This window comes from Ahaetulla prasina, chromosome 4 (assembly GCF_028640845.1).
Source record: "Ahaetulla prasina isolate Xishuangbanna chromosome 4, ASM2864084v1, whole genome shotgun sequence".
Taxonomy (NCBI): Eukaryota; Metazoa; Chordata; class Lepidosauria; order Squamata; family Colubridae; genus Ahaetulla; species Ahaetulla prasina.
The window spans coordinates 24,052,040-24,071,361 of record NC_080542.1 but is presented as its reverse complement, the minus strand read 5'-3'; the positions used below and the strand labels follow the sequence as shown (position 1 = coordinate 24,071,361).

The window sequence follows — 19,322 nt, the reverse complement described above, 5'->3', positions numbered from 1 at the left end:
CTACCATTGACCTCACCCCATTCCTAAGAGGACCATAAGGGGCGTGCATAAGCATATATATATATATATATGCTTATACCTCCTAATATTTACTCATATATATGTTTATATACTATATAATCTTTTTGTATGATACTTACATATATTGTTGTGACAAAATAAAATAAATAAAAATAAATACAAAAACCTTGGTAACTTTAAGCCTGGAGGACTTCAACTCCCAGCCAGCTTTGCTGGCTGGAGAATTCTGGGAGTTGAAGTCCTCCAGGCTTAAAGTGGCCAAGGTTGGAGACCCCTGATCTACTCAATTGAAGAATCCTATACAGGTAGTCCTTGATTTATGACCACAATTGACCCCAATATTTCTGTTGCTAAGCAAGACAGTCGTTAAGTGAATTTTGCCCCATCTTACAGCCTTTCTTGCCACAGTTGTTAAGTGAATCATTGCAGTTGTTAAGTTAGTAACATGGTTGTTAAATGAGTCTGAGTTTCCCATTAACTTTGCTTGTCAAAAGGTCGCAAAAAGAGATCACATAACCCTGGGACACTGCACCGTCACAAATATGAGCCAATTGCCACACATCTGTATTTTGCTCACATGACCATGGAAATGCTGCCACAGCAAAAAACAGACATAAATCAGTTTTTTAGTGCCAATGTAACTTCAAATGGTCACTAAATGAACTGCTGTAAGTCAAGGACAACCTGTGCCTACAGCACCATTTAGCCTTTTCTTAAACACCTTCAGTGAAGTGAATCTACTCACCTGCTAAGGTCCCATTTTCTCACCAGCTTTATAAACAAGAAATAATGTTTACGTAATGTTTACCTGAAATTTGCCATCCGCAATTTCCTAATTCTAGAAAATAACTACCCTGTTAGGAACAATATAATCAAAGTGTTTCACTGCTGGATTCACACATTGTGCTAAACCCAAGTTCAACCACAATGTTGAATAAGCTATTGTAATTTGATTCACATATAACACTAATATATAAATCAAGGGTTAGAAATGATAATAGCAGCTTTTCACATTTCATTAATCCCAAACCAAATAACTCCACTGTAGCTCAATCCAAACCAATCTGTGAATCTAACCATTACTTGCTTGGCCGGCACCTCCATCCATACAGGCTCATCTTGGGATAGCTGTTAAAATTAGCTCTATTCCAGGATCTTTTCCTGCCAATCAAATTTCATTTCTCTCATTATTCTTATTCTTCTACTCTAGCACTAGTCATGAGTCTAACTTTTCCAATTTCAAATGTTCCAGCATGTACCCAAATATCTATGCCTAACTAAACCATCTACCTAGTACTGCATCCCCTTCCAGTTTTATTCTCTGATGGAGACCATGCAGAGTCTCTGCCTCCTCTAACTGTTGAGATTTATTTTTGAAGTAGCAAAGAGCCATTGGCAGCCGAGAACAGGAAAAAATAAAAGCGCCAAATAGAAAATGGTGTATGCCAACAGTTCAGTAGGAAAAGTTGGAAAACAGTAGGAAAACAGGTTGCTGGGGAGGTTACATGCAAACTACATGTTTACTGGACCCGTGTCCTTCCTGGTTAGTGCTGGCTGCTCAGGAAGTGACACGAGGCTGGCTCCAGGGGATTATAAATGCTTCTTTGGTGGAAGGGGTTTTCCCCGCCGCCTTGAAAGAGGCGGTGGTGAGACCTCTCCTCAAGAAGCCTTCCCTGGACCCAGCTATTTTGGGAAATTATCATCCAGTCTCCAACCTTCGCTTTGTGGCGAAGGTCGTAGAGAGTGTGGTTGCATGGCAGCTCCCCCGGCACGTGGAGGAAGCTGTCTATCTAGACCCGTTCCAGTCCGGCTTCCGACCCGGTTATAGCACGGAGACGGCTTTGGTCGCGTTGGTGGATGACCTCTGGAGGGCCAGGGACAGGGGTTGCTCCTCTGCCTTGGTCCTATTAGATCTCTCAGCGGCTTTTGATACCATCGACCATGGTATCCTGCTGCGCCGGTTGGAGGGATTGGGAGTGGGGGGCACCGTTTATCGGTGGTTCTCCTCCTATCTCTCTGACCGGTCGCAGACGGTGTTGACAGGGGGGCAGAGGTCGTCCTCGAGGCGCCTCACTTGTGGGGTGCCTCAGGGGTCGATTCTCTCGCCTACCCTGTTCAACATCTATATGAAGCCGCTGGGTGAGGTCATCAGTGGTTTCGGGGTGAGTTATCATCTGTACGCTGATGATACTCAGCTGTACTTTTCCACTCCGGACCACCCCAACGAAGCGGTCGAAATGCTGTCCCGGTGCCTGGAAGCTGTACAGGTCTGGATGGGGAGAAACAGACTCAAGCTCAATCCCTCCAAGACAGAGTGGCTGTGGATGCCGGCATCCCGGTACAGTCAGCTGCATCCGCAGCTGACTGTTGGGGGCGAGTTAGTGGCCCCAAAGGAGGTGGTTCGCAACTTGGGCGTCCTCCTGGATGGACGGCTGTCCTTCGATGAACATCTGGCGGCCGTCTCCAGGAGGGCCTTTTACCAAGTTCGCTTGGTTCGCCAGTTGCGTCCCTTCCTTGACCGGGATGCCTTATGCACGGTCACTCACGCTCTGGTTATGTCTAGGTTGGATTATTGCAATGCTCTCTAAATGGGGCTGCCCTTGAGGTGCACCCGGAGGCTACAGTTAGTCCAGAATGCAGCTGCGCGAGTAGTAACGGGAGCCGCTCGTGGCTCCCATGTGACATCACTGCTCCGTAGTCTGCACTGGCTTCCTGTGGTTTTCCGAGTGCACTTCAAGATTTTGGTTACCATCTTTAAAGCGCTCCATGGCTTAGGACCCGGGTACTTACGAGACCGCCTGCTGTTACCCTTTGCCTCCCACCGACCCGTACGCTCTCACAGAGAGGGTCTTCTCAGGGTGCCGTCTGCCAAACAGTGTCGGCTGGCGGCCCCCAGGAGTAGGGCCTTCTCTGTGGGGGCAGTGACGCTCTGGAACGAACTTCCCCCTGGCCTACGTCAAGTGCCTGATCTTCGGACCTTCCGTCATGAGCTCAAAACATATTTATTCATTCAAGCGAGACTGGCATAATATTGTTGAATTTTAATTGGGGTTTTTAATGTTTTAAAATCGTAAAACTAAATTTTTAATTATCAGCCTTTCTAATTTTCTATGTTTTAAATGTTGTCTTAATTGTATATACTCTGTTTTTATTTCGGCTGTACACCGCCCTGAGTCCTTCGGGAGAAGGGCGGCATAAAAATTTAATAAATAAATAAATAAATAAAAAGTGGTCACACATATTGGCCAAGAGAAAATAGGTACAGGGTAGCTAGTGACCCATTACACAAGACCAATCCACATACTGATATATTCATCCACATGCATCATCCGTATGCATCTGGATGGTTACCTTGTACATAGTGTGAAAATAGGGCATGAAAAAGTGTGTATCACAGTTGGACAATTTATTCTACTATCAATGGCCTTTTGGGGTGAAAAGGGACTACATGAAATATGTTAAAAGCAGATTGCTGGAGTGGCAGCAATTGATATATGCAAAAGATTAAACTTTCCTAAATTCTCCAGATACATTCCCGTTATCTCCAAACAACATTGATTGGGCAGGGTATATTAATTGCTCGTCTTGGTGGGATAAAATGGCCCCTGTAAATGAACAAAGAGTGAATGAAATAAATGAAACAAATTAAATGTAAAAGTAAAAAAGTGTTTTATCCTTGGGGTGAACACAAACACAGACACAAACACAAACGTGATGTGTGCAGTACAAAGCAGTGAGCAGTGTGCAGATACGTACATTGGGGAAACAAAACAACTACTTCATAAACTCATAGTACAACACAGGAGAACAAACCCATCAGGACAAGATTCAGCAGTCTATCTGCATTTAAAAGACAAAGGCCATTTTTTGGAAGACAACAAACTGCACATTTTGGACAGAGAGGACCACTGGTTTGAAAGAGGGGTCAAAGAGGCCATCTATGTCAAAATTGAACAGCCCTCTCTCAACAGAGGGGGAGGGATATGACGCCATCTATTCCAGACTACAATACAGTCCTTTCAACAGTTCCAAAAATCCACACCCATTTGCACTACTCAGGTAACCCTGAAGGCACACATAAACCTCCAAGTGGTCTCAACAACTCTCTAAAAGAATGCAAATGACCAGTTGTCTGCAAGGAATATAAATCCTTCTATTCCCCACCTTCCAGTCAGAGCTGAAGAAGCTTCTTGGATGAGAAACAAAACGTCTTCAAGTCCAGTTGCCTCTTGAAAAAGCATCTTTGGGACAACTACAACCTGGATGACTGAGAATCTCCATTGATGATATTTAAAAAAAGTAAACAAACAGTAAACGAACAAATATCTATCAGAGAGATGGGTGGTTTACAAATATGAAATACAAATAAATAAATAACAAAATGCAAACAGGAATACACGACCACATGTACAGTACATGAATACAAAGGGACCATAAGGCAACAGGATGAGTGAAAAAACAAAAGAAGATTTCGACAGAAAAGTCAAGCATGAGGGTAGTGTGGGATATAGATGTGTATCTAAAATATACAAGAATGAAAGAGACATTTCACAGTCCTAAAATAGCCCGAAGGAATGTAGTTCAGAGAAACAATAAAAATGGATCAGGGACTCTTCTGTGTGTGCAGAAATTGCTTGATTAAAATGGGAATTGGGGAAATTAGAGGCAACCTGGCCCTGCCCCCACACCCTTTGCTCTTCCTTGCCATCAGCATCTAGCACTCCTCAGTCCCAGCTATCTCTGAATAAGATCTTAACTTAATATACAGTATGTACCAACATTTCTCAACTTTGACAACTTTAAAATATCTGGACTTCAACTCCCAGAATTCCCCAGCCAGCATGCAGCTAAGTCCCAAAACCAAGAATTAAGCAAACCATTGCATCTAATCCTTCTCACAGCTTGTGGTGGTGTTTTCTACTCAAATAAGAGAGGCTGTTCAGCCTTTTCTCCCATAACTTGTATCTGTTAAGATGCAAACCCCCGACACAAGGCTGTCATTTCCAAAAATTACAATTCCTGCTTACAAACCCTCTTTTAATCAAGAGTAAGCTGTTAGCCTACCAAGCTGACCAGGAGAGCCTCTGAGCAAGTGCAGGGCACGCTCCTCGTTAACAACAGCCCCATACTTTTGGGACTCAAGGAGAAAGGGGTGTGGCTGCAGCGCCCACATCCTTTCTTTCCCATCCAATAACCCTGCTGCTCTGCCTCATAGGCCTGATTGTGCTTTCACACCATGTAGCGCTCTAATGGGGAAAAGAGCACCACGCCAAGGGCATTGTCAAAAGAAAGGACTTACCTAAGCACTGAAGTCCCTGCTTTCCAATTCCCCTGCAGGAAAGAAAAAAGAAAAAAAAAAGAAAAGAAATGAAATGGTTAGTTTACACAAAGCGTAGGATGTCTGGTTAAAGAGCTCTGAGCTAGCAAATGTCTTAAATGTGGCTTTAACAAATACACATGTATGCTGTAAAAGCGAAGAACGATAAAGAAAAGATTTTGCTAGACTCTGGAGAATATATTAATGCTCAGGGAGTTAGAATGCCTGGAAAATATATGGCATCTTTCTCCAATCTTATCCTCCAGAACAGTGGTCTCTAGCCTTGGGCACTTTAAGACTTGTGGCCTTCAACTCCCAGAATTCCCCAGCCATTCTAGGAGTTGAAGGCCACAAGTCTTAGTGCCCAAGGTTGGAGACCCTTGTTCCAGAAGTATCAGACATTAGCTCCTTTCATTCCCAACAACAGCCATTTCTTATATTATCAGAAAATTCATCGAACACAGAATGTCAGAGTTGGAAGGGACCTTGGAGGTCTTTTAGTCCAACCCCCTGCTCAAGCAAGAATGCAGCATCGCTAAAGAGCACCAGTTCTTGCTCGATGGACTTCAGAAATGCCAAAATCTCTGAGAAAAAAAACTTATCAAGATTTATATACCTTTTATCCATTTAAGACAATGCTTGTTCATCTGTAATAAAACTTGCCTATGGTTCTATACGCTCAATTAAGCAAAAGGACCAAATCAACCAGTTTATTGCTTTGTGATTAATGTTGCAGCTATGAATGCTTAGTTAGACATCCTACTGTGGTCAATGGGGCATGCTTAGAGCTATATAGCAACCAGGGTGAGAAGATAGGTCTCATCAATGGTTTGTCGTCTCCAAGGCTAAATATCTCATCCAACAGTGTATGGTTCTTAAGAGATTGGAGTTGAAGGTCATCAGCAGGAAGATGAGCCACTGGCCACATATTCTGCTTGCGGATTTTCCAGATATCACTGATTATCGTGGAAACAGAATGCTAGATTCCTAGATCTTTGGTCTGATCTAACATAGCTTTTTTCTGTAGCAGGAGAAGGAGAGGCAGAGCCTGGGAATCAAGAGAGGAATCAGCCTAGAGTCGTTATGTTCTCAGAAGTGGTCCAAGTCCAGCCCCTCTTGAATTCCATTAATTTATCTAGCACTAATTTAGTGCTGACTGTCAGCTGAATAGACTGTTATGTATAAAAAGGTAAAGGTTCCCTTCGCACATATGTGCTAGTTGTTCCCAACTCTAAAGGGCGGTGCTCATCTCCGTTTCAAAGCCGAAGAGCCAGCGCTGTCCAAAGATGTCCCCGTGGTCATGTGGCCGGCATGACTCAATGCCAAAGGCGCATGGAATGCTGTTACCTTCCTACCAAAGGTGGTCCCTATTTTTCTACTTGCATTTTTTATGTGCTTTCGAACTGCTAGGTTGGCAGAAGCTGGGACAAGTAACGGGAGCTCACCCCGTTATGCGGCCCTAAGGATTCGAACCACTGAACTGCCAACCTTTCGATCGACAAGTTCAGAGTCTTAGCCAACTGAGCCACTGCGTCCCTGTTGTGTATAGATGTGAGCAATAAATCAGTTTAACTGGAACTTAATGCAAGATCCTCATTCTTCTCGCCTCACATCCATGTTGCTACCTACAGCAAAGATCCCAGCTTTCTGAGCTACATAAGCAATCAGCCTGTCAAATTCATCTCCCTGTCACCATCTCTGGTAACCAGAAGTCAGTTCTTTTAATATTTTGCTAGTGAGATCAATCAATACCTAGAGAGGCAGACTGGTGAATGATAAATTGGCAAAACTTATGTCAACACACAAGGAGGAACATCTATCTATCTCTGTCTCTATGGACTTATCAATATACAGTACTTATTTGCTTCTCCCATCTTGAATTTCAGCACTTGGATTTATATTTAGAAGCGCACAGAAGGAATAAGCAAGCCAAACAGGTTATGACAGAAACAATTCCACAAAGGGAAGCAGTCAAAAAACATAGGCTAGAAGAACAAGGTTGCAAGCATTTAAAAATCACACACAAAGAATCTCACATGGTACCTTGCAGTGCTTTTTTAAATGGTATGTCCTTCACAGGGACAACATCTGAGCTGTTAGAGGAGGTGGAAGTCAAGTTTAGAAATAACAAGATATTAAAACATGTTTGGAAGAATTCAGATGACAGGGTCTTGGATTCTTAACAAGGCTGAGAGAACAAAATTCTTATGGGCTGTATATCTTGAACTCACAAAGCAAGTTCTCCCAGCTTCTTCTCCAGCATGTAACATGGCCCCCTTGCCTGGTTTGTCAATAGATATGAATTCTGGCCATGTCCCCTATTTCTACATTTTCCTGCAGCTTCATAAATTTTAAAGAAAGAAACATTATTCCATGTATAAGTTTGTCAGGGTTCCAAGTAACACCCCCAACGAAAGAAGACTCCGAGGCTAGAAGTTCCTCAAAGTTCCATTTTATTAGAGATGTCATATTGGCACATCTGGGAAAACCCAAATCTGAAAGCTTCCAGGTTTTCCCCACCCAAAGGAAAGTCCATGTCCCTGCCCAGCTCCCACAGGTCCATCACATGGTCCAAGCACCACACCATCCCAACTGAAGATGCCTCCCAGTTCCAGCACTCCAGGTGCAGTGCAAGATGTCCTTGACTCTCTGAGAAAGGAATGTTATTATGACTACATATCACCCATGCGCCATACAATTTCCCCTCCCAATTTCCCACAGTAGTAAATGTGGCAGGCCTAAAAGCCCAATGCAAAAGATAGCTTCCAGGCCTGACAAAGTTCTTATCTTGATCTCTCCTGATAAAGTTCTTCAGAAGCTGGGTGACACTGTCAACATTCAACAAGTTAATTTTGTTCATCACCTCACCTTAAGATTTAGCTGTTAAATGCCTGCAAATGTTAAAGCAGGATTGGAGAACCTCTGACTTGCAGATTTAACCTGGCCCATTTGCTCTAGGGAAGCCCCTTCCCCAGCACTGAGCTGCTAATGCTGTGCACTGCCTCCCACTGGCTTTCTTAGGGAGAAGGGGACATGTTGGCCACATCATAGAGAATGTTGTCCCAAAGGTGCTTTTTAAAGTGGCAATTGGACTTTCTTCAAAGAAAAACAAAAGGACTGAAAGGACTGTGTTGTGGAGCTCTGCTTTCTGCAGGATGTTTTCTACCCTGTGTCTCTTCAACTGCTGAACAGACACTGGCTGTTGGAGATGAGCCTGTGTTGTCTGCATCTAGCTATGCACTTTGGGATGAACACCCTTCAAATAGTGCAGGAGTATGAACAGATGTCTAGAAAAACCTCAGACTACAGGAACCATTTGTTTTTCAGTCTGAGATGGAGACAACACAAAAGCATCCCGAACAGCCTGTGCCTGTGTTCAACAGTGAAGAGACACAGAGCAGAAAACATCCTGCAGAAAGCACAGCTCCACAACATAGTCCTTTCAGCAGTTCCAAGAAGGTTCCACACCCCTTTGCACTACTCAGGTGATCCTGAGGACACAGATAAACCTCTAAGCGGCCTCTACGGCTCTCTAAAAAAAATGCAAATGACCAGCTGTCTGCAAGGAATATAAATCCTTCTATTCCCCACCTTCCAGTCAGAGCTAAAGAAGCTTCTTGGATGAGAAACGAAACGTCTTCAAAGAAAAACAAGGAAATCCACTTGCCTCTTGAAAAAGCATCTTTGGGACAACTTGACCTGGATGACTGAGAATCTCACAGAGTGAATCCAGGAATTTCCAATTTGTCCTGAAAAGGCTGCCTTTTTATGATTTAAGACAGTGTTTTCCAAACTTGGCAATTTTCAGATCCGTGGACTTCAGCTCCCAGAATTCCCCAGCCAGCTATGGGTTATCCAGTGAATTCTTGGATTCATTCTCTATGATGTGGCTTCAGTGCCTAACATGTCTCCTCTTCCCTGAGAAAGCTATACTGCCTGGGGAAATCTAGGAATTGAAGTCCACACATTTCATTCATTCAAATCTTTATTATCAGCGGGGAGATTGGTTGAACTCCCTCAGTGCACACCCCCAACACAATACAACTCACAATGAAGGCAGAAAATCCCGAACAGAACAGAACAGAACAGAATAGAATTTTTTATTGGCCAAGTGTGATTGGACACACAAGGAATTTGTCTTTGTGCATATGCTCTCAGTGTACATAAAAGAAATAAATCATATTAACAAAACATCCAGTCCTATTGCACTGGTGTGAAGGTGTTACAGATTGCGCCGGCCCTGCAGTCCATCATACTACATAGTTATGATGTTATTTCTCATTCAAGAGTCTGACAGCTGACCGATAAAAACTGTTCTTCAGCCCATTTGTGCGGCTGGCTATACTTCTATATCTCCTTCCCGATGGTAGGAGGGTAAAGAAGTGCTGACCAGGGTGAGAGTCGTCCCTGAGGATTTTCCTCACTCTTCTAAGGCAACAAGCCCTAGCGAGCTCATCTAGTGATATCAGGGGACAGCCCACGATGCTTTGCGCTGTACTCACCACCCTCTGTAATGTTTTTCTATCTGCGGCTGTCAGACCAGCATGCCACACCATGATGCAATAAGTGAGGACACTTTCTATTGTGGACCGGTAAAAGGAGGTCATCAGTTGTTCCACCCTGTTTTTATGCAAGACAGAAAATTTCTAGCAACTGAAGATTGCCAATTTTGGAAAACACTGATTTAAAGCATAGAGTTTTTTTATGAAGGATCAGCAGCGTAAAGATTCCCACTTATCAGGAGGTACAGTGGGAAAGGAGCTAGAGCAACCCTATAGAATCCTATAGCTTGCCTCCTGAGTGAATAATCTAATTTTTCATGGCCTTCCAAAAGCTAATAAAAACCAATTCTTGTGGAGGCTTTTTGGGATTGAGTTATGGCACAACTGGTGGTCTGTATGAGCTAATACATTAATGGGCTTATAAACCATGGCTATTATTATCATAATTTATTAGAGTTTTCTCCTGTTGTTTTATTATGTTTTTCATTATCTGTAAATTGCTTAGCCTTTCTGGACTGAGGTGAGGAAAAGAGCATAAATAAATAAGGTTGCAAATGTGAGGGATAAGATTTCTAAGAGAAAGAGGTAGCTGGCCCTTCTTTTAATTAAAAATACAATCCTATATGAATTTTCCTGGAAGAAAGTTCCACTGAATTAAATGAGAATTACTTCTGGGAAGACATAAAATGGATTGTACTATGAATCAAAATAAGTACCATCTCCTTAGGTCCCTATTAATCATCACTAGTAAGGATTTGAACCGGTAAACAGTGTTATACCGTGAAGTAAATCAATTAAATAATTATAGCCTTCCCGTTGGCTAAAACTGCCCATATGCTATAGGAGTTTGTCTCTGAATGAGTCACTGCTCTTGCTATATCACTTCTTGTCACTTTCTGCTAAGAATTGCGTACTACTTCCAGATCAGATCAACATGGCCAGTCCATCTCCAGAAACCCCACAGGTTCTGTGCGATAACCTTCAGAAAATGGAATGGAACAATTAAAATAAGGCTAATTTCTGCAGATTTGACAAAACGTTGTGAAAGAGACAGATTTAAAACCCATTTTCTGTTAAGGAAGGGAAGATTAGTGGAAAAAAGATTTGACTTTTTCATTTCTGTTAGCAATTTTCCTAAAAACTTCAGTGTGTGTTTTTATGGTTTAGCATGGCTTGATACTCTAGAGCAGTGTTTCTCAATCTTGGCAATGTTAAGATGTGTGGACTTCAACTCCCAGGATTCCCCAGCCAGCATGGATATTCTGAGAAGTTGAAATCCATACATCTTAATGTTGCTGAGTTTGAGAAACATGGTCTCACCCCCACAGACAGAATGCTTAGATTACCAAAAAGCATTTAAGACCTGATGTTGGTTTCAGGCCTGAGGTGATATGTATGCAGGGCTCTTGGTGGTGTGGTTTGGTTTGATTTGGATTGGATTGGATTGGTTTGGTGGTTTTTGATTATTTTTGTCTGGGCTGCCTGGTAGGTTGTATATTCCAATGTTTTTCAACTTTAATATGTATGGACTTCAACTCCCAGAACTCTCAGAGTTGAAGTCTATGCATCTTGAAGTTGACAAGTTTGAAAAATACTGAAACTGTTTTATTGTACAATATTGTATTTGTAAGCTGCCCATTGGGGTGGGTGGCTGTAATAAATTTAAAATCATTATTATTGGATTATGATCCATTGGCTTATTATTCACCAAAAAGAATTGGAGACAATGCACTCCACTTCACCCAGCCCTCCTAACAATATTTTCCCACTCAAAAATCTATTTTCTCTCTAGCTTATGTTATGAAAGTTCTTTCACTCAATCACAGCCTTCATGTACTGCCATATACACTACTTTTAAAAGCAGGGAAAATCAAACCTGGAAATTTTCTAAAAAGTGGCAAAACTAAGGCATTTGTACTTTGAACTTATCAGTTTCATGCATGAGAGTTAGAGAAATAAGAATGGAGTAAAAAATGAAATTTGCCTGGGAGGAAAAAAAATCCAGGAATAAGGCTGATCACTTTAACAGCTATCCTAAAGCTAGTCTCATACAAATGGAGGTGCCGGCCAAACAACGGCTAGTTCACACATTGAATTGAGTGATAATGTAGTTATTTAGTTTGGGATTAATGCAATGTGAAAAGATGTCACAGCAGTTTCTAATGCATGGTTTATGTCTTAGCATTATAAATGAATCCAGCCACTACAATTTGTTCAACTGTGTGGTTAAATCAGGATGTGAAATGGGCAAATCCTCAAGAGAATGATGGGATAGCTATGTACACTGCTTCCCTCAAGAGACTACTAAGAAGAATAGTGTTATTTATACATTTATTCTGGTATTGTTTAAAAAAAAATCCAGGCTTCTGTACATTTACAAACTGCAAATCTGATTTAAAAGCAAACATGGCATCAACAGGAACCTGCAGTTGTAGCACTACAGTATTGCAACGGATAAAAAAAACAACCCATGGCTTTTATAGTATCTCCTACTCCTCCTGTAGTTGCAAGATGTGGATTTTTGCAAAATGTGGAATGAATGTGAAATTCACTTCACATTTCAAGTGGAGTGAATATTTCCCATTTCCGATGCTCTACTTAGCAGCTGCATTTTAGATCAAACTGCCACTGTAGAGCTGTACATACGTACAAGGGACTTAGTGTATTTTCTCTTCTTTTAAGATAAAAGACAAAAAATAGTTATTTAATCAAAATATGTTTTTGTTTATTTATATAAGGAGGAGAATCATGGATGTGATTTCAGAAGCTGCCTATCACTTACCTGGAAGAGGGGGGGTATACAATTTTAAAACTTAACTAGATCTTCCTTCAAGCTTCCTTTTACATTTACCTGGTCAGAACCCTAAAAGAGATACTGAAGAATAGACAAAGGTTTTCTTCTCTCTGGCTTTTTTTTCAAGATTTTATAAATCTTTTGCTTTTTTAGAATAGCAAGATATATGTATTTGGGCTATATGCGAGTAGGTGGAGCAGCATTTCTATTGTCATGCTAATCTGTAGAGCCAGATGTTTAACTCACTTAGAGGCTTCCTATTTTTGCTTGGGTTTGCACGCTTTTAAAAGGTGATGCCAAAGTAAACTGGCACGCCTGAGTGTACTCGTGTGGCTTGTAATTTGCGTTGCTCCTGTTTTTATTCACCCGAACTTACTTTAAAGCAAGGTGATAATGTTTCTCTACACCTTAACATTTTTTTTCACCCGCTTTTATCTGGAGGTAAAGCTGCTGTTAAAGCTAGAAGAATAGGCTATGGAGGTTTTTTTTTTCCTTGTGAGCTTGTGAGAAGAAAAGTTGGAGGGAGGCATATTTAAATAGATGGATGAGTGTGCCCAGATATCTATTTATTGTGCTGCCAACCGTGAAAATTTCAACAGAATCTGAGGGCAGTGCTTATGTGTCAAAATACACTTCTAAAATAGAGGTCCCTCCAGCTACACTTTAAAGTCAATAACCAAATTCCTCATGCATATTTCATCTTCTAGGCCAGTTAAATATGCGAGAATATGTTACAAGGCTGCGCAAAGGAAGGCAGAGACATCAACAGCCCTGCTCAGAAGCCAAACACTTTTGCTGAGCTCCGATTCGTCTCCCTCTGTCACCAGGCAGCAAAGAAACCAGCAATTTTGCTGGTTCCCATTATAGCTGTTTATGAGATGAACACTAATAACTTCTCCCAATATTACAAGTAGTCATTATCAGAAACTGATGCAATTTAGAAGTGAATTTTCAGCCCTCTTTCATTCCCCGTCACCTTTTCCATTTCTGTTATGTCTTTCGGGATTTGTCAAGACAAAGGCAGGAACTACCCTGTTTCTATTAATCTTCTCACCAGCAGAAGAGCGAAATATCCATGCCTTAAATAAGTACAAGCAGTGGTAAATGTTCAGTTAGACTTCCACCTTTTTAGAAGAAGTTGGCCAGGCTTTTCTCTACCTGCAGTTGCTGCCAACTGAAATGTTTTTGCTTTCTCTTAGCTTTATCAATCTACTCTTTTAAAGTTCACTGCTATGCTATTTTGCTCCAAATTTATTCCACTGACTTTTCCTGGAAAAGGAAACCTGACATTTCAGATTTTTTTTGCTGCAGATTACGGTATTAAGTCATCCATTTTTGCTGCTTGTGTCTCAGGTTTTTCTACTCCCCTCCCTTTTCATTATATTTACCTGAATTTCAAACTATGAAAGATTTATATATGTAATACGGTCCCCTTTGAGCACCAAATATGGATTACAGCTAGTCCTCAATTTATGACCATTCATTTAGCAACTGTTTGAAGTTATGACCGTACTGAAAAAAGAGATTCACAACCAATCCTTGCACTCATGATTCTTGCAGCATCCCCATGATCTTATGATTAAAATTAAAATATTTGGCAACTGGTATGTATTTATGATGGTTGACAGTCCTGGAGTCATGTGATCGCCATTTGAGGCCTTCCAAGTCAGCTTCCAATAAGTAAAGTCAATGGTGAAAGCCTGATTCACTCGATCAATGCATGATTCGCTTAACAACCCTAATATAAAGGTCATAAAATTAGGTACAACCCATTTAATGACTGCCTCACTTTGCGATGGAAGTTCTTGTCCCAACCGTGATCACAAATTGAGGAACAGCTGTATAGAAGGGTGAGAACTGGTGTTTAAGGGGCAAATCCTACTTGTCCCTCCTCATACAAGATGGAAATGTTGGCAGGTCCGCAGAGTTGATCACTATGAAGACTTGTTTCTATGCTGTCTACAAGGTGAGTCACAAACCAAGATGGGAGATTCAATAAAGGCCTGACACTAACTCAATGCTACTTCCTGCCAGGTAGCTGTCTTCAAACAGTTTTTGCTTCTTTCACCAACCTTTTTCCCATCATACTGGGCCAATCCTCTTTATTGTTGCTTTAGCGTCACTTGCTGAGTTGTTGAGCCAGTCTCATAAAGAATCCCAGAAGTAGCCATCATAAAATACATTCTGCATTGAGTCTATTCAGATGTCATTTGGACAGAAAGCAGAACCTCAGGAAAAACTTTATCCCAGTGTTTTCCAACCATGGCGACTTGAAGATGTGTGAATTTCAACGCCTAGAATTCCCCAGCCAGCAATGATTGAGAAACACGGGCATAGAGAAACAGGAAAGAGATGCAGCATGAAGGCTACTTGGGACAGGATGTCAGAGATCTATGATAAGATCTGTGCTTGAGTAAATTGTGGTAGCTGATAGGCAAAAGGAGAGATTTAGATCTAGGCTGGGGCACAAAAACACCGATGCAATCTATTGGCACAACTGCTTTTGGCCTTGTAAGATAAAACGTGTAAGTACTTACATGATGAACTGTTAAGGTTGCTCTCTGAGTCAAGCAACAATATGGGTACAATAGTAATTTTAGTGGGGGGAAGGGGGAGGAAAATATTGCATTTCAGCCCTAAAAATGATTTCAGCCAACAGAGGGTGGACAAGGCAGGTCTCCATCTTTGGTGTCCATAAAATGAGAAATGTTGCTGGAGAAATTAGTTGGAAAAAACTCTACAATGAAAAGAGTTAAGCTGTATATGTTTATATTCTCTCTCTTACACATACACATATATGCTGTACACACTTCTCTCACTCGCTCACACATACACCCTCTCCACTGACATTCTTAGCCTCCAATGCTGCTTTCTTTTAAATAGAAAAGTAACTATAGGTATCTGTGAAATAAGAGGGAGTTATCAGCATGCCTGGCTGAACCTCAACAGAACCAAACATTTTCAGCTTTCTATAAAAAAAACCCACAATCTAATCCTTACCAAACTGTAGGTGTTCAGTAAGGGTGAAACACCCTCGTTTACATAGCATATTAAATCTTACTGTGGTTTTTTTCTATTTTAATTTGTTTTAGATTTTTATCCTGCCTTCATTATTTTTATACAGCAAACACAACTAATACTCTTTCCTCCTCTTATTTTCCCCACAATAACCCCCCTGCAAGGAGAGAGGGGATGAAGTATAATTCACCATCCCCTGGTTTGTCCCAAATTCACCTGGCCAACTTTCATGCCTAAATCGGGATTCAAATTCACCCTCTCCTGGTTTCTAGGCCACCACCTTAACCTCTAGAAACTGACCACCAAATTCATTAGCCACCCAATGTAGTTTAGTCAATAAAAAGCGGTTATACAGATCATGACTTTTGCAAAGCTTGAGAAAGTTTATGACAGAATGGGGTGACCAAAGCAACCTATGTGAAAGGAACAGCTGCTAACATTTCCCCAAATCACTTTGGCCTATTCTGGCTTATTCGTCTCAATGGGAGATGGGTACTAAATGCTCTTTCTAAAGCTCTATTGGAAGAAACAATGGGAAACGGTATCAAACCAATGATCCAGAGATAGTTCAGGCTCTCAGAGGCACCAAACAAAACAAGCTATACCGTTTAAGAATAGATCTTTGTATTGCTGAACTTAATAGAACTAGAGAATGATCACAGTGAGAATGTAGCCTGCTTTGAAAGCAGAAGGATGAAAGAGAGGATGGGGAGGCTTATCAATTAGATAATCACCTCTAAAATTTAAGTGAAAATAACACTCCTGTGCTCCTTGTCTTGTCTTGCAATCTAACCTTTCTGATTTATTTACCTGCGAACCTTACCAACAATGGATTGGCACCCACCTAGTGGCCTTTCGTACATTTCTCTAACCATTATCAGCTGAGGAAATAAAACATGTGTGAAGGTTGTCACTAATTACTGGAGACTGGGGGGTCGGGGAGGGGGAGAAGAGAACTCAAGGACATGCTACTTGCTAGAATTAATTTCCCAGTGCAGATTTGCTGTCCAAGGGATGCCCCTTGGAGGGAGGCATAATCAGGTCACATTGTTCTTTGCATACTGCAATCTTCTTATTTTATCTGTCACACCCACTTTGAATGCTGGAATTATCCATGTAGAAATGGAATCTATACAGATCTTCAGAAAGGAAGGACCCATCTTCTACCTCCCTATTTAACACAGAGGAGGTTCATCGTACATGATTTTTTTTTTCAATGATGAAGTGCCCATATTCTTTCAAAAAGCCTCTTGAGATTCTGTATGATCTTTTCCATGAAAGTAGTTAATGCATCTGTAGCTCATCAGCTGATGAGTTAGAAACATTATCAGTCCCAAGACTTTACTTGTGAGCTTATCAGCTTTAGAAATATACTGTATACTGTGGGATAAAATGGAGGATGAAATGGAAGATAGCATTCTGAGCAGAAAAATGACCAGAAATATCTAATCATTCAATCATGGGAAATAAGATGAAGTATTATCTTGTCTATCATAATACATTGTGGTATACTTTCCAGGTCAGTTGCACAATTACATTTTCAGAAAGCAGAACTCCGACTGAGCCGAGGGCATACCTAATTCAGTGTTTAAGATGAAATCATGGATGGGATCAACTACAAGTAGGTAGGGCCACAGATTATAGGAGAGAAACAGGGCCAACAAGGTTTAGGGGACTATCAGAATAAAGAACACATAAAAAGGATTATTGAGTCAATGAAGTAGAATTGTGGACTGGAATAGAAATGAAAATAAGGAATTACGGTTTGAAGAATAGAAGGCTCAAGAGCCAAAGCTAAGGAGGTTAAAAGTGGTAGAATTAGAGCAATAAAGTTACACATTTTGAACTATCAGGTTGCACCTCAAAAATCTATGGAGCTGCAGAAAAACAAGAAAGGAAGGAAGGAAGGAAGGAAGGAAGGAAGGAAGGAAGGAAGGAAGGAAGGAAGGAAGGAAGGAAGGAAGGAAGGAAGGAAGGGTACATACATACATGAAGCCATTAATTGGGGCATGACAAGATCATTAAAGGCAATACATTAGCACAGAAAGTTCTTTTATCAGCAAAGTGTAAACATATTGCCTTTTAGAATTTTACAAGGCAGTTAAGAAGGCTTTTTTCCTCTTGTAAATATGTTTTTCTATATTATCCATTATCCATATAGAAAATCTTGTAAATATGGAATGGTATCACCAGTCAATATATTTTGGCTAAAAGTGCTAGGGCCTGTCTAATTGGAAGCACTCATAGAAACCATAGGTAATTCAACATGGACATCAAGTAAATCCTTTGGACATTTTTAGAAATTCTCCAGCAAGGACCAGTAAAATCTGTGACCTGACCAAATTCTGCATTTTCTTGCAATTTTTATTCAGGCTTTTAACTAATTGACATACAAAAAAAAATTAAAACAAAATATCACAAGCCACCTCTTTTCTTCAAAAAAAAAGCCAAACCTTCTTCTGATTTCCAGATTTCGGTAAGGTTGGGCCTCCCTAAAGAGGACTAGAAATTTACTTAAGATGTGCACAGGAAGGCATGCATACATCCAAAAATAAATCTATAAATAATAACAGGATAGCCAGCCTGCTAAAGTCTGCATCTATTGCTCAGTTCTGCACTTTTTCAGCCTCTGGGCGTAATTTTAAGAAAGATAGTTTTTTTGCAAAGTAATAATGTCCGAACCGCCACAGGGTTGTAGAACATAAGCTGGGTAGTAGGAAACGGCCCACAAGGGTCAAGGCAAATGGGAGGTGGAGGCAGAGATTAGGGGCTGGGGTTTCTCTCACCAGATGAAGTCTGTGCAATGGCTGCAGAAGGTGGGCTGTTTGAAGAAGCGGGCGGTAAACTTGTGGCTCTTCACCTCGTGGATGACCTTCTGGCGGAGCGCCCCCTTGCGGCAGAAAAGCGGCTTCGTTAAGCACTCGGTCTCGGTGGGGGAGCTCAGGAGCGCCATGCTGCCCCCTGGGGGAAGCTCCAGTGTCCTGACCCACAAAGGCGAAGGGGTGCCGGAGAAACAGACGGCAAGGGAAGAGAGGAGGAGAGGGGAGAAGGGAAGGACCCACCACCCAAAGGAGTGGAGCTGGGGAATGTGGGTCGATGAAGGGCAGGAAAAGAGGATGGACGGAAGATGAATGAATGCTTGGCAGAGAGAGAGAGTTTGCAAAGAAGGGGATAACAGAAAGGATGGAGGGAAAAATCCAGGGATGCGAAGGAAGGGATGGGAGATCAAGAGAGCAATTGGGTAGAAGTGGGAAGTGGAGCAAAAGGAAAGGAAATGAGAAAAAGGAATAGAAGAAAACGGAGGAAGATGCGGAGCAGCAGGGACAGGCTCGGAGCGGAGAGAGAAACAGGTTGTGGCTGAGCTGCCTCTCTTCCTCAGGGAGGCTTGGAGGGGGAGGCTAAGGCTGGGAAGGAGGAGTTAGAGTTTAAAGAGGAAGCACAATGGTTGTCTTTCTCCAAGGAAGCAACAGGGGAAACACACACACACAACACACACACACCTTTCTAAATTCCCTTTTAATTGCACCGAGTCTCCTTAGAGAACCCAGGTTCCCAGACTTCTCCTATTAAGAAATCCCACCTACCCACCCACCCAAAAGCAAATGCCCATCTCTTCAGGGCACGTTAAAAGACAAGTCAATAGGTGAAACTAAAGCAACGTGGTTGGTTG

At 41.6% G+C, this 19,322-nt stretch overlaps 1 protein-coding gene across 1 annotated transcript in view; it reads right to left on the bottom strand.

Annotated features, from left to right (window-relative positions):
• Window positions 1-18,994, bottom strand: part of PRKCG (protein kinase C gamma) — a 48,110-nt gene extending 29,116 nt beyond the window's left edge. The window contains exons 1-2 of the mRNA XM_058183815.1: window positions 18,439-18,994; window positions 5,321-5,352 (exon numbers count right to left, since the gene is read on the bottom strand). Coding sequence (XP_058039798.1) covers window positions 5,321-5,352; window positions 18,439-18,605 — 199 coding nt within the window. The 5' untranslated portion in view covers window positions 18,606-18,994. The remainder of the gene's footprint in view (window positions 1-5,320; window positions 5,353-18,438) is intronic.
• Window positions 18,995-19,322: the final 328 nt, after the last annotated feature.